This window comes from Euprymna scolopes, chromosome 34 (genome assembly GCF_053919585.1).
Source record: "Euprymna scolopes isolate OS-2025 chromosome 34, ASM5391958v1, whole genome shotgun sequence".
In the NCBI taxonomy this organism is placed as follows: Eukaryota; Metazoa; Mollusca; class Cephalopoda; order Sepiida; family Sepiolidae; genus Euprymna; species Euprymna scolopes.
In genome coordinates this window covers 75,770,343-75,786,229 of record NC_136515.1, presented here as the reverse complement: position 1 = coordinate 75,786,229, position 15,887 = coordinate 75,770,343, and the positions used below count along the sequence as shown (strand labels likewise).

The window sequence follows — 15,887 nt, the reverse complement described above, 5'->3', positions numbered from 1 at the left end:
ATGAGCCAAGGTTTCATTGTTAATGCCTATCTTTTTGGGAGGGCCTTACTAACTTGATCCAATAGCATTTCGTTCTTAATTTTTCTTTCTTTTTCCCCCCATCATTACTCATTTATTTTTGTAAATAAAATTCCATTAAAAAAGGTTGTAAATTTTTTTTTTTAAGTAGGATTAAAATGGAGTGAATGCGGTATTTATGTGATAGTGTTTACTTTAGAGTAGACAAAAGTTCTTGTTGTCAATAAAATGACATTCTTCTTCCCAAAATAAACAAGACATCATCAAAGAAAATTTTGTATTGTAATTTTTTATTTGTCTAAACAAACTGACTTTTTTTTTTGCTAGGAACAAAGTGTAGTATCTGTTCTGATGCTACACTTAGTCTATTCTTTTCTCAATCAGTGAAGAAGAAATCCTTTTAGATTGATGGCTTTATTGGTGGGGCATTAGAATATGCAGACTGTAAAAGTCTCTCCACGAGTTTGGTGCTACCAGATTAGGCTGTCTAAAGATGCTGGCTACTTAACCAAAAATGCACCGAACATTGATTTATTGTTTTTTCTCTTCTTTCCTTTAAAAAGCTCAATCATGTTCTGCAAAGTAAAAAAAACAAAACAATTTTCTTTTCCGAAACAATCTAACCAAACTTTATGTATAAATATTTGAAGATATAAAGAATTTGAAGCATAAAATCTTTTATAACATTAAATAATCCCAAAAAGGTTGATATAATGTAAAACAAAAACAGCCAACAACCTTTTAGATTGAAACAATTTTTACTTTTGGTTCAATCCAGAGTTCCCCATTTTGGAGAGCTGGATTCGCTCACATTCATCATATCGTATGAATCCAAAGATTCTATTGTTGAGATTGGTTTCCCCAATATTTTTCTAGTCCTCATTCTTTCTAGAAAGACATTGGGTACTTATGTGAGGAACCATATGAAGGTTGCCAACATCCTAAGTAGAAGTGATTTTTGTGGAACAAACAAGATTCAGGTCGTCAGTTCATGTTGTTAACAACTTTAACGTTCTCACCTTCCTTCATCCTTACATTAAAAACGAACGACTTTTTATTTAACTTGCCCTCGTAGGGAGGCAAGTTAAATAGGAATGAAGGTAGCATAATTAGAAGGATCCTGGGGGGAGGGGATAATTCACTGAGAATCCTCCTCTCTCGTCATCAGTACATAAATCTAACACACATCCCTTTATATAGATAATACAAAACCTATCCTCCCTCCCCTAAGATCCTTTAAATTAAATACTGAGAGGGGGTTTGCCCGGGCATAAAATACACTTAAATGTGATATTTTAATTTGTTCAGAATTTGTATATACTGCCGTGATTTCAAAAGTAAAAGCAAAAAATAGTATTCGGGTACCATCAGCTAGAATCGAAATCAAAAGCAAAACTGTAGCATTCAAAACGGTGACGTTTCCACTGTATCAATACGACACGCATATGAACTGATTAAAAATAAATTAAGATGAATGTACAAAATGTATAACGATTTTTTTTTTAATTCTTACCCCTTTTTGACCCCTTTAAAAACTATTTTAACCAGTTAAAGACCCATAAAAGAACGGACCATAAAAAATCCAATCATTTGAGGTACCTATCGCCACTCTGAAACTAAGTTTCAGAAGAGATAGTTTGAAAATATGAGGATGGGCAGACAGACAGACATAGTGCGTTTTTATATATTAGATTATACCACATTTATCAAAATTATATGCAAGATAGCGACCCTTATCACTGTCCCCATCTTCATTACATATCACCTCCATTAATGCTAAATTTTTTTTTTTTTTTTTTTTTCAGAATCAGTTACTTGTTGAAGGACAGACTTATGCGGTCATGTTGTATACATGGAGATGCTGTTCACGAGCTCTCCCTCAGGTAAGTTTTGCCTTTTCACTTCATTCTGTTTGCCATATTAATCAGTATTCGAAAAAGGGATTTCGAACACACTGTCAACGTGCCACGTGTTGCTTGTCATCCTCTTTCTGCAGCCCGTCGGTTGAAATCTAAAATAAAAAGGCTGTAAAATGAGAAATTTTATTTATGTTTTATTTAAAATCGTAAGATGCCAATCGAAATAATTATTTCAATGTTAAAACTATTTTTTAAATACATTCTTTAATTTTATTTTTGTTCTATGAAATAAAGTACATCTATTTATAATGAAAAAAAAATTTTGAATATATTTCAGAATATTTCTGCATTTTTCAAACCGTGATTTCCACGAAGTTACTTGAGTGTGTGCTCGGCAGATGACAGGAAGAACTGGAAATGGTTGACAAATAGATTTTTGGATATTAAGACTTTTTTTTTTCCAATGTATTACTTAATAAGTTTCAGTACTCCTTGCTATTCTTAAGAGAGAAGTGGAGTGGCTGTTACAATTTGTGTTTTTTGTAATAAGGCTCACCCAGCCGTTTCTGGTTATTCCCATGATCTGCTGGGCACACCCAAGTAACTTCACAGAAATTGCAGGTCGATAAATGCAGAAGAACCTACTTCAATTATTTTATGGACCTGACTGATAATTGCCCCTAATGACCCAAGATAAAAATGGTGGAAGATTTAACATGTCTTTTATTTTGAAAAATTTAACTTGCATTTAGACTTATTTCAATGTTTTAACTGTGAACATATTGCTTTCTATAATGCACAAGCATTGGCTTGTGTGTGTGTGTATGTATATATATATATATATATATATATATATATATATATATATATATAATTCAGTTTAAACTCTGTAAATTAGAATTTACAATAATTTATTATTTGACAAGGAATAAAAGTTGAAAACTTAAGTTTACTTATTCCATGGAGTTTCAAAGAATGGTTCTTATCCTCAGAGGAAAATAGCAAAATAGTATGCATAGGAAAGCTATAGTTTTGTTGGTTATCAAATTAATTGAAAACTACAAATTATGAGAGAAATCATATTTGTATAAAAAGTTAATAAGGAATGTAGAAGTTAAAATTCCAAATTAACTCATGAATAATTGTCCGTTTAATCAAAATAATACAAACATTCACATCTCCTCTCAAAAATTGCTCCCCAAATTTTGTTTCGAAAACTTGAATTTTGTCTGGAGAAGGCCTTTTGAAAAGTCTTTCAAAATGGGCACTGAAAATCTGTACGAACCCTGTAAAGGCTTTGTGCAGAACCATTCACACTTTTTTTGGTACAATTGTTTATCTGTGTTGATGCAAATGACTGCCACAGGACAGAGCAGACGGTAGAGCTCGGGTTTTATGTCGAATTTTTCCTTCAAGATGCATGTATTAATGAAGACGGAGGGAGCATATTTCTCAGTAGATATATATTTGTGTGTGTATATAGCTGAGAATAGAAGCAAGTGGTGACAAGTTGTCTCTGAGAGTTGCAAGGTATGAGAGGCAAGAACTTGGAACCGGCAAAGCTTAAGGGAAATCTGTGTAAAAGATGTGTTAAGGAATTCGACACTTGTAAATCTGGCTGAAAGTGTGAAACATGTGGCCGCTTTCTACTGTCCAAAGCTGGATGTGTGAACCACATGAAATCACACGAAAGACATCCTTATGTACCCTGATGAGACGACCTGTGTAGTGTTTGGTAGGAAGTGCAAATCGGCTGCTGGTCTGAGGAGGCATATGGCTATGTACAGGGACACCATACCACAGAGTGGTCCAGTTAACGCAGTGCAGACACTCGACCATGTGTTATCTTTGCTTCAGGTCATGTAAGTCGGCTGCTGATTTGAAGAGTCACCTATGTGACCATGGCAGATGAACAGGACAGGGCTGATGGTGGGGAATTTGTTGGGCAAGACGGTGATCATCTGCAAAAATGAAGCAATCGTCATATATATATATATATACCAATATTTTTTTGACAAAAGTTTTTTTTTTTTTTTATATATTAAAGTTCGGTAATGTTAAAATACCAATAAAATCAAAGTCAATATTAATTGACTCAATTAAGCTTTATGATTAGCGATTTTTATAATCGATCATGCGTATATGTTTGCAAAAATCAAAACAACAAAATATAAAATAAGAACATTATATGGTGCATTTCCTTATGTGCTACAATTGTTTCGTAACCATTTGGACAAATTTAAACATATCATTTAAAAATATTCTAAAATTAACTACTCCTAAGACACATTCATATATATATATATATATATATATATGGGACAATTTCAATATTTTTCCTGATTCTGATTCTTTAGAAATCTCTAAATATTTTACTATAAAATTATTTTGTCCCGATTACTGTAAAAACACATCTTAAATGTGCATGTATTTCTTCAAACGTAAAAACACACTTGTGAGGGTGTGATCTAGAGATTTTAGTCTTACTGGAAGTTTAAATCAATAAATATTTATTATTTTATTATTACTACAAGCAGTGGAAGATGATTTATAAAAAAACAAAATCAAATAAAATAGATAATTTAAAAGAATCGGTTTTGGCATCAGAAAATAGGCTCAGATTTTCCCGATTCCGATAACTCAAAAAGCTCTGATTTTTCCGATTCAGATTAATTGTCCCAACATTAATATATATATATATATATATATATATATATATGAAGTGAACTGCCTCTAAGAATGTGTGTTTGTATATTTCAGGTGAAGAGCAACGAGCAACCGAACAGAGTTGAGATTTATCAGACTATTGTGGAAGTTTTGGAACCACATGTGTCTAACTTAATGAGATTTATGTACTTCCAGGTGAGGAAAATTAATTCTTTCAGTCCAAATTGAAAAAGAATGCAAATAAAATTATTATATGTATTGTATGATATTTCGGGAAAATGTACCTTTTTCAGATGTGTTTGACTTTAGTTCAAATAAAAGTGTGTATTGAGTTGTGTTAACAAGAGCAGTTTTGCAGTAATTGAATTGAACCTAGAATTTTTTATTTTGTTTTAAAATCTATTCTTTAAACCTAATAATAATAGATCCGTGTTAATTATTTTTTTTTAATGGTTTTTGAAGTGAGATTTTGTAATGAATATGTTCCTGCTTTTTGTTTCAGAAACGGGCTGTTGAACGCTTCTGCCGTGAAGTAAAAGAACTAAAACGAAGTGACTTTGTGTCGGAAGCTTACCTTCTCACTCTGGGGAAATTTATTAACATGTTTGCAGAATTAGATGAACTGAAAAACATGAAATCCAGTGTAAAAAACGATTATTCTGCTTACAAAAGGTTTGTCTTGCGAATGCACTTTCCATTTTTTTTCCCTTATATATAGTAATCCTTGGAGAAGAAAAATTTAAATGTACGTGCTATCCAGTTATTTTAACGTGTGCATTGACCCAGCTTCGGGCATGTTAACTCCTCCTCATAACAACGAAATGAAGAAAAAAAAAATATGGACTGGACCTAAAACCCTGATGAGGCTAATTTTTAGCAAAATATTGGAATAAAACCAACAAAGTAAATAAAAATGATTTCTCATTTCATGACATTTGAAACTTTCTAATTTATCTTTAAATATTATTTACTATTTTTACTCGAAAAACAGTAATCTATGAACATATAGTACCTCGAAACACATTATTGTAGATTACTGTTTTATAATTGAATAAATAATATTTTTTTGTCTGTGTCCAAAAAAATATGATCTCCATGGTTGGAGATACTATTAACCGTATTATCGTTTAAAAAAAAAAAAAAATAATCAACAAAAAAAGCGACACATATATTTCAAATAAAATTTTTTATTCAAATATAAATATTAAGAGCACAAAATTCCTTTAAATAGCTCAATAGTGTAATACTAGAGCTATATATACTTTTAATTTTTTTTACCGCTTTATTCTTCATTTATGTTCATTTGCAAAAGTTTGCTTATTGACTATATAAGCAAACAGTTGTCTCGGCCTGTTCTGATGTTTATATGGTTTGCTGTATATGTATTTTTATTTTTACTTCAACACAGGCCATCATTAGTGCTAAAAATATACATAAAAAATATATCGCCTCCACCTGCGGATAATTTTCATGCAGACAATCTGTACATTTATAATTAGAAGGCTTTTTTTTATTGGTTATAATGACCTTGCAGTATATACCACACACAAGCTACATATATAATGCAACTAGCTGTATATACCAGGTGTTTCTCTGCCGAAACATTGCTGGCCAGAGGGATTAGTCTCATATTATTTAAGATATGCCGAATATCCTAACTTGTTACGAAAAGTCACCACATGTTGGATTTAGGGAAACATAAGACATATCCATCTTGGTCTATTAAAATCTAACTTGAAGTAACTCAAATAGCTTAAAAGAGAAATAACTCAAATAGCTTAAAAGAGAAATAACTCAAATAGCTTAAAAGAGAAATAACTCAAATAGCTTAAAAGAGAAATAACTCAAATAGCTTAAAAGAGAAATAACTCAAATAGCTTAAAAGAGAAATAACTCACATAGCTTAAAAGAGAAATAACTCACATAGCTTAAATAAAGAAACTTACTTCCGTTTTTAAATAGTTAATTATTAAAATGGATTTTCTTTAATGTAATATACAAATGAGGTTACTCATTGAATATATATTTCTTTTGAATACATAATATATATAGAAATCATGCAGGAGTAAAAGTGTATATAAGTCTGTTTTCAGTTTGAAAATGATTTTATGAAACACTGTATCTTTTTGTACATATTAATTAAATTGTGAACAGACAGGTGTACAACTTTATTATAATAGATACAAGATTCAAGCAAGCAAGGACGCAGGGATGGTCCATCTGGTTTTATAATAATACTAGCAGTTCAGTCCAGCTTTGCTTGGGGCCTATGTACTGTTAATAATCTTATGTGCATATATATATATATATATATATATATATATATATATATATATATATATATTAAAAAGTTTGATTCGTGTCCAGGTAACCTACATCTAAAATTTCAAGTGTTTATACCCCAAATTGTCGGAGGAGTTTGGTAGAGTCAACAAAGGTAAACTCTTTCAACTTTGACCTCTTCACAGTCAAATTCTCACCCCAAAACTGATTAAAAAGCTTGCTGCATGTCTGAATACCGTCTATGTAAAATTTTAAATGTAGGTTAGACTCAAAATTGGCTGAATAGTTTGCTAGAGATTGCAAAAGTCAAATCTTTTGAACTTTGACCCCTTGGAAGCCAAGTTTTCAGCCAAAAACTAATTAAAAAAACTTGCTCTATGTCTTAATACACTTTATGTAAAATTTCAAATGTTTAGACCAAAAATTGGCTGAGTAATTTGGTAGAGACCGCAGAGGTCAATTTGTTTTTAACTTTGACCTCAATTTTGACCTAACATTTATTGTTTTGGACTCAAATCAAATTAAAAATGAAAAAAATAATAATCTTGTCAAAACATTAAATCTTCAATTTCTTTGCATTTTTTTTTTTTTTTTTGATAATCTGGCTGATTAGTGTCTATTTTATAGTATTCTGTTGGAAAAAAAAAAAAAAAGAAGCGAAAAAGAATACAGGGAAGGGGGGTACCGCTTTCATTTCTGCAGTTTTTTTTGGTAGGGTAATTAAAATTATTAAAAAAAAAAAAGGCTAATTTAACGAAATTTGGCTAAAAGGGGGGGGTGCAATTTCGGCAGAATTATCTCCCTTTGGCGCGTCCACCCCTCTTCCTCCGTCGTCAATTATTTCTAAGATGGCTACCTTTATTTGGCCGTCATAAATAATTGTTTTTCGCTGTAAAAAAAAAAAACTACTTGAAATTAAGTGAAATTTTGTTTCAGAGAACTTCAGACTATAAAGGGTACTTTTCTATATTTTCATTTTTTAATGTCTTGACTAAACTGTACAAACGCCTATAAAACTGTAAGCATGTTATAATGTATATTGTGTATTTTCTTCTCTAGAGCTGCTCAATTCTTAAAGGTGTCTTATGAGGCACAATCTCAACAAGAATCTCAAAACCTTTCCATGTTTCTGGCCACCCAAAACCGGATCCGAACTACTCTGAAAAATGAGCTAATCAACATTGAGGGCTACGAGAATCTCCTATCGGACATAGTAAACATTTGTCTGAACATGTATGAAAATATGATGTACTTGACCCCGAATGAAAAATATATGTTGGTCAAGGTAAGTACAAAATTTGTAAGCAGTTACGTTTTAGAAATCTTTTTTCTTGAAACATGTTTATTTTGGGACCAATTTTTTATTTTTATTTTTTTTTTTTTTTTTTTTGAAGAATTTTTTACTTGAAAGAATTTTATATTTTTTAAAGAATGTTTTACTTTTTTAAAGAATGTTTTACTTTTTTAAAGAATTTTTAATGTTTTAAGCAAGTTTAATTTTTTTTTTTTTTTTAAGGTGTTTAATTTTTATTTTTTTAAGGAATTAGTAATTTAATTTTTAGAGTTTTTATTTCATTTTTTTAAGCAATTTTTATTTTTTATTTTGGTTATTATATGTGTTGTTTGACGATTTGAATTAAATTTTATCTCTCATGTCTGGTCGGCATGGTTCAAGTTTTGTGAGCTTATGATTTTAACCTATCCTTAACCTTTACTTGTTAGTCAAGCTAGAGTTTTCAACAGTGATCTCCATAGTGTGTAGTTACATACGTGAATGCTAATTTGCTTTCTGAGGATGTTGAGGAATTACAAAGCTATGGTTTGATGGATTTATGGTGCGTATCTTGATGCTGAAAATAACCAGATATGAATCAACTCTTTCAACCACCTACGATGATATTTACATGTTGAATGAAACTCTTGACCAGGAAAAAGTATGGGCGAAGACTTTGAATAATTTGGTCAAAAATGACCTCAAATAATCACACTTTGAATGACCTCAAATAATCACACTTTGGCATTAACGATAGAATTTCATGAAGAAAATCACTTCACCAACATTTGATATAGAAAAGACATAATGACAAAGGAAGCAGGGGGAAATAAAAATCTCTATTGAATTCCTTCATTTTCCATCTTAAGAAAAAAAAAATGTTTGTCGATAAGCCACAATGTTCGCAAGGATATTTGATGTTTATTTCTGTGGAGGTGCTGTAATAAATCTAAACCTTAAAAGTTGATCTTATGCGATGGACCCCCCCCCCCCCCAAAAAAAAAATCACTTCTCATTGTACAATGCCCACACCTGAATTTGTGATTATAATGTCTAGACATGCCACTATTATGGCAACTGTCTTCCTCTGAATAACTTCCGATCATATATAACATTATTGTTCATTTATGTCGGCTATATTTAATTGGCTCACAGCATATACATATTTGCTGGAATGGTTGTAAAGATCACTCGACATCATCCCATGGTTCAACAAAGAGCAGAAAGTGGATCTTGTTGAAGGAGTACTTGCTAGCTGCCATGAGTTACATCTGGTTGGTTTGAAGCGTAGCCAGTAAAGAGAGTGGGGACCTTTTCAGCTCCTGCTACATGACATCACATGACATCACAGTAACACGAGAAGCATAATATTGTTTCCTTCCTCTTCAATATGCAGCAGATGTCACAGTGGTATGCTCTATGCCACTCCAACCCACTCTAATCTGTCACAATAGTATGCTCTCATAATCTTTCTCAGGTATGTCTTATAATGGAGTACTATTGCCATATTTGCGCAGGAGCTGCTCGGAGCATCCTCTCCTGTCTTGACAAATTTAAAAACTGACTTAGAAACCTAGTAGGTGATGCCGTTTTTTTCTTCCCTGCAACCTTTTTCCCACAGAAAAGACGTTGCGAACCTGTCTCTACTCTATCATTATTTTCATGGCAAGTGCTCATCTGAGTTTCAATCTACAGTTCTCCATTCGTCCAACTTTCACCCCCCCCCAAAAAAAAAACTAGCTACAACAGCTATCAACAGTCTTTAACTGTGCCTACATCTAAACACAAATTCCTAGAATTTCCAGCTGACTACAATATGGTTAGCATCTGTTCCTCAGATGCTGCACTTCCATTTCTTGTTCTCTTTCGGTGGAGGAGAAGTCCTTCACGACTGAGACAATTTTTTTTATTTTTGTACCTTTTCTCCACATTAAAAAACGACCCTGGTGTCTAACTCTGTCCTTTGGGGAGGCATTGTAAATAGGTACAATATGGTTGTCTTCAAGTCCAATATAAACAAGTTTTTGTTGAGATAAATAATCTAAATAATCCACTTCTACTCAATTTCTATCACTAACTATTAATATGCAGTTGTTTCAGTGACTACTATATACTCATTAACCCTTATCCTTGAGTAGCTTTAGGTCCTTGATAAGTGGTGGCTTAAAAAAAAAATCTCTATGCCATTAAGCCATAATCTATATATTTCCTGATTTTCAATTCTTATTTTCTATCTTTTGTTTTCTTCCCTGTCACAGGTAATGGCTTTTGGGTTGTTTCTGATCGATTCCAAAGACATCAGTATATACAAAATGGATGCCAAGAAGAAGATAAACATAGGAAAAATAGACAGAATTCTAAAAGTAAGTGGATTTTTCGTACTATTTATTTTTCTTAACAGGTTATATCCGTTGGTCAGTTCCACTCTCAAACTCTGGATACATGTATTTTTAGCATTTACATGCTAAAACCCAATATTGCCACAGTGGATGAACGCATTAGTTAACATGTCCTATAGCTGGGAGTGTTCTTAGATCCCAGAGTGCAACAAACATTTATGATCAGATGATATATCGTAAATTGCTCTGTAGATATGTTGTCTAAATTTTTTTATTTTTTATATTTTGGTAACTGTAGTAACGAAAGGAATTAATAAAAAAACAAAAAAAACACCACTTTTTTTCTTTTAGGGTTTAGTTTATTTTACCCAACAAATTACAGCAATGCACATCTAGATGGTTTGTACTTTTCTGTCCCATTCTCGTAGGAGTGGTAGACCTTGAAAAAGACGTCACCTTCCTTTGACATCATAAACCCAGAAAGAAAACAAAATCGATCTCTGGTATGTCGTAAAAAAGGATATATTTGTTTGAAGTAGCTAAGTTGTCTTGGCAACAGTAATTAAGTAACACAATCTAGTTAGTCGCCTTAATAAATGATTATTCATAGTCTGAGCTCCAATCTGTTATTCCCCGTTGCCAATCTTTCACAAAAAAACACTTGTCTAGCCAAAATCACTATCAATAATTTCCACCACTTTCTATCGGTGCCTAAACTTAAAATGTGGATTCCATGAACAAAGCTTCTTTCCTAGGACTGCCTGTCTGTGGAAATTTGTTCCACTGGTCTGCTTTTGGGTGGGGGTCATTCTACTGCTCCAGTGGATATCTCACTGCCAATGTAATTCTCTATCTATATAAAAGTTAAATACGTCCTAGGATGGAGTACTGTTGTCACATCTAAGCAGGAGCTGCTCAGATCATCCTATCCTGCTTTGAAATCATTCAAAACCGACTTCGTAATCTAGTAGGCGATGCCCTTTCCTCTTCTCTGTTACCTCTTTCCCACAGAATAGACGTTGCGAGCCTCTCTCTGCTTTATCATTTATTCATGCCGATTGTTTGACTGAGCTCCAATCTGTCCCCTGTTGACAAACATTCACAAAAAAACACGTTGTCTAGCCAAAATCACTATCAATAATTTCCCCCAATTTCTATCGGTGCCTAAACTTAAACATGGATTCCATGAACAAAGCTTCTTTCCTAGAATTGCCTGTCTGTGGAACTCTGCTTTTGCCTATCTTGTTTAAATGTTTTCATAAATTTTGTACCTCTAAACATATCCATTTTTAGTGTAATGGTTGGGAGTTTGACTGTCGTACAGACGGTCGGGTTCAATCCTGGCTTGAGGTAGTTGCCTGTCTAGCCACACTGATGAGCTGTGAAACAGCGAAACAGTACTGTACGTGGATGATATATATATATATATATATATATATATATAATCTCCAGCTAGTAATGTATATACATGAAATAATAAATTATGTATTTTAGTAGTATGATAATATATCTGAATCTTGTATTTAGCTGAATAATTTCCTATGTAGCTTACTTGCTATGGATATATTTTCATTCTACTATTAAACTCTATTTGTGTATTGAGCACTGTTGAAATAAATACTGAAAAAATATATACAATATGTTATGTCACCTTACATGTGTACTAGCTGGCACCCCGGCGTTGCTTGCTCATACAATACGCTTAAACATGATATTTTAATTCATACAGATTGCATTTCTATTATTATAGAATCAATCCTCTATTGATTGTTATATATATTACAAGGAACAATTTGCCTGGTTGACTAATGTGCAAAAAAATTTGAAAAAAGAAGTAATAACGCAAATATCGTTTAGTAAATTCCATCTGTGTTTATTTACAATATCACGTCAGCTGATATTTGGGTTTGACAATGAATGCTCTGGAAAAGTCACTTCTGATTAATCTATAGTTTTAAAATATGAAACCAAAGAAATGATTTACGGCGATTTTTAAATGGTACCCCTTCTTTTATCATAAATTCAACTCATTAATAAGAAAAAATTAAAATAAAATGATGTACGCCTCGGCTTGAACAGGAGAACATTCGATCTGTAGTCGAAGCTCTACCACTAAGCTATATCTTCAGATTATGATAAATCTGTTTTTTAAGAAGAAATGATTTGCTAAGATTTTATTATCTCCCTTGACCGGGGTAACGTAAAATATTCCCCTGTAAAAATTCTTTTTTTATCTATAAGAGAGAAAAGCTCTTTTTAAGATTGGATTTTTTTTTTTGATTTTCGATACTTATCGAATGAATTTCTGTACAAACCAAGTATAAGAACACTGCCAGACATATAAATTAGCTTTGTGTGGAATTTGCAAAAGATAGGCTCAGCCATTTCAGAATCTATAAGGAAGGAACTCTCTCTCACACACAGACACACACATAAAGTGACTTTTATGTTATAGGAGAGGCAGAGATACACATGAAATAGTTATAAATTTATTTTTAAAGTGAATTCTGTCTCGTTGAGAATTCAGTCCCTAGTAAAGGAATATAAAAATTAACTGATACGAGAACAATTAAATTTAGTTGACAAAAGTTCAATTCTAGATCTTTTTTCTTTTCAGCAAAGCATCAAAATTATTACAAAAAAATGTTGCAAGACTAATTTTTTTTTGCTGTTTTTTAATTTGTTTTGTTTTCTTAGCAATTAGAAGTTGTCCCACTTTATGGTGACATGCAGATCGCTCCTTACCGATACATCCAAAACGGTACCAACTTTGACCATTCAAAATGGCCCTGCTGTGAATCGAACCAGCCAAGCCCTCAATCTGATTTGCTTATGAATCTTGAGGCCGTTCGAGAAGATCACATGACCTACATCAGTCAACTTGCACGTCACACCAATGAGGTAAGTTTGATTCTCCTCCACAATTTTAAAATATTTTTTGTTCATGCTTACAAAACAATATGGTTAGCTTATAAATAGCTACATGATTAGTTATCTCCTGGTTGGCCATAAATATACATAGTTTATGTCTATTTGGGTTATTCAGACTTTTGTTCCAATCTTGACCAGCTCAAGAAATTCTAAATGGACTCTAACATAAAGTAGGACAAGTACATTTATATTGCAAGGCAAAGAAAACTGCAATATAGCCTTAGCCTTTCAACTGGGTTGATATAATCAAAAAAGCGCACTACGACGGTTGTTGCAAACTTCAAATATCTTTGATCATGGACTGAGATTACAGAAAAGCAATTTGAAATAAGAAAAGCACTTGCATGGAGTGCATTTTTGAGAGAAATATTGACATCCGCCTTGCCATAAAAGCTGAAGGTTGAACTGGATTGCCTTTAAATAGCTCTAAAATACAAATTAAGTGACTGGATTTACCATCAAATAGCTCTAAAAAACAAATTGCCTGACTGAATAACTTTAAAGAAAACAAATTATTAAATGACTGCATTTGACATTAACCAGATCTAAAAAGTCACTAATGCAATCAAAACATTGTTAATAAGACTCTTCAATAAAATTTAACTTAAACTATCTTAAAAGAATATACAATAAAAAATAAACAATTAAACCATCTTTAGGATTCTCTCTGATAATTTGATTTGGCGTTAAATAACCCATTGATGGTTGATATACTGTGAAACAAAACGCACAAAAAACTATTCGATACAAAAAAGTTATCGGAATATTTCAAGACTGCTAGCCAAAGAGAAAGATCATTTTGGTTTCTTTCCCATGTCAACAATCTACTTTGGCATGGAGTCACCAGCCTCCCTCTCCCAGTGATTTGGTGCCATGCCATAGGTTTTACGCCATCGGTTTTTAGCACAGATTTTACATCAGAGACTTCCTTCTCCTAGATGGATAATCTGACAAGATCTCCGGGTCCATCAGAACTAAAAGGGATGACCCTGTGTCTGTGTTCTAAACCAGTAATATCTACGTCATTTTGTAACCTTTTCATAATTGAAAGTTAAATAAACAATCTTGATACGCCTTCTGCAACAAACGCATCCTTGTGCACTTGTGACGTTTGTCAGTGAACATCTAAGGAACAGTTAAATAATTTTTACATATGTGTGTGGTTAATGGTCTTTTGTTTATTTTATTTTTTTATTTTATTTTATTATTATTATTATTTTTTTTTTTTTTTTATTTTTATTTTTTTTTTTTTTGGTTTTCCATGTGTGGACTGTGATCCATTTGTTTATTTTTTTATTTTTATTTTATTTTATTATTATTTTTTTTTTTTTTTTGGTTTTCCATGTGTGGACTGTGATCCATTTGTGGTTATCTTCTGTTAACTCAAGATGAATCTATTCATGCATAGAAATACAATGAAGACTTGTGGAGGTTTCAAGGTTTTATTGGAGATAGAAAGTTTGTTCATGAGGGGGAGAGACTACTTTGGACTAAATTAGTTCCTTCTTACATGTTCTACTTGAGGATTGAGAGATGCAGACGGCGGATATCAAAATGGTATTTGTTTAGATTCTCTTTATATTTTCAAAACAGATGTACAGGGCTCACAAAGACTTGAAAAATCTTTGAATTTTGACTTATGCTTGAAAAATCTTTGAAAATATGGAAAATGTCTTGAAAATTGTTTTTTTTTATTTCCAATAAAAATTTGTGTTGCAATATTAAAAAACATTGAAATTACTACAAATCTTTTAAAGTATTAATAAAAATATCATTAAAATATTTTTTGAAATATTGAAAATGAAATTAAAATACAGTTTTCTGAAATTACATGGTATTATTGTGCATAAGAATTACATCCCTTTATCACAAAACTACCTCGAGTAGTTTTGTGGTAAAGGGATGCAACTCCATTTTTTTTTTTTTTTTTTTTCTGGGCCCAGCCGGTCTAGGTTTGAATTATCACAATTTTTTCTTGCTAAAGCAAGAAAAAATTGCTAAAGCAAGAAAAAATTGTGATAATTCAAACCTAGGCCGGGGTTAAATCTATCTATTTTTGCTCATTTTTAATTTTATTTTGGGCGGGGAGTACGGGGGCACAGGAGGAGGAGGAGGAGGAGGAGGAGTGATACTTGCCACAAATATAAATGGACCCCTCTCACTCTTAAAAAAAAAAAAAAAAAAACCTCTCTAACATGGATGAGACTCTCCAATGTCGAATCCCCCACCCAACAACAACAAAAAAAAAAGACCGGGCTCAAAAAATGGACACAACAACTATTTTGGTTGGAAATTAAAAGTCGTAAACAGAGTTAATATTTGAGATAAAAAAAAAAAAACGCAAACATTTAAAACTACTTAAAAACACTAAAAAAAAAAAATAATGCAGGTAGATTGCAAAGTAACATTTATTTGTTGTATATTTGAGTTTTTATCATGTTTTCGAATCACTGTAGATTGTAAAACAGACCTCAAGTTTTGTTTGGAAAATTTGAATTTTGTTTGGAAAAAGCCTTG

The 15,887-nt window shown here is 32.1% G+C and overlaps 1 protein-coding gene across 3 annotated transcripts in view; it reads left to right on the top strand.

The window, feature by feature from the left end:
• Nucleotides 1-15,887, top strand: part of LOC145259289 (cytoplasmic FMR1-interacting protein-like) — a 166,714-nt gene that overhangs the window by 62,083 nt on the left and 88,744 nt on the right. For all 3 annotated transcript variants that reach the window (XM_080117160.1, XM_080117157.1, XM_080117159.1), the window contains exons 3-8: nucleotides 1,824-1,901; nucleotides 4,638-4,739; nucleotides 5,047-5,216; nucleotides 7,887-8,112; nucleotides 10,359-10,463; nucleotides 13,137-13,340. In XM_080117160.1, coding sequence (XP_079973286.1) covers nucleotides 1,824-1,901; nucleotides 4,638-4,739; nucleotides 5,047-5,216; nucleotides 7,887-8,112; nucleotides 10,359-10,463; nucleotides 13,137-13,340 — 885 coding nt within the window. The remainder of the gene's footprint in view (nucleotides 1-1,823; nucleotides 1,902-4,637; nucleotides 4,740-5,046; nucleotides 5,217-7,886; nucleotides 8,113-10,358; nucleotides 10,464-13,136; nucleotides 13,341-15,887) is intronic.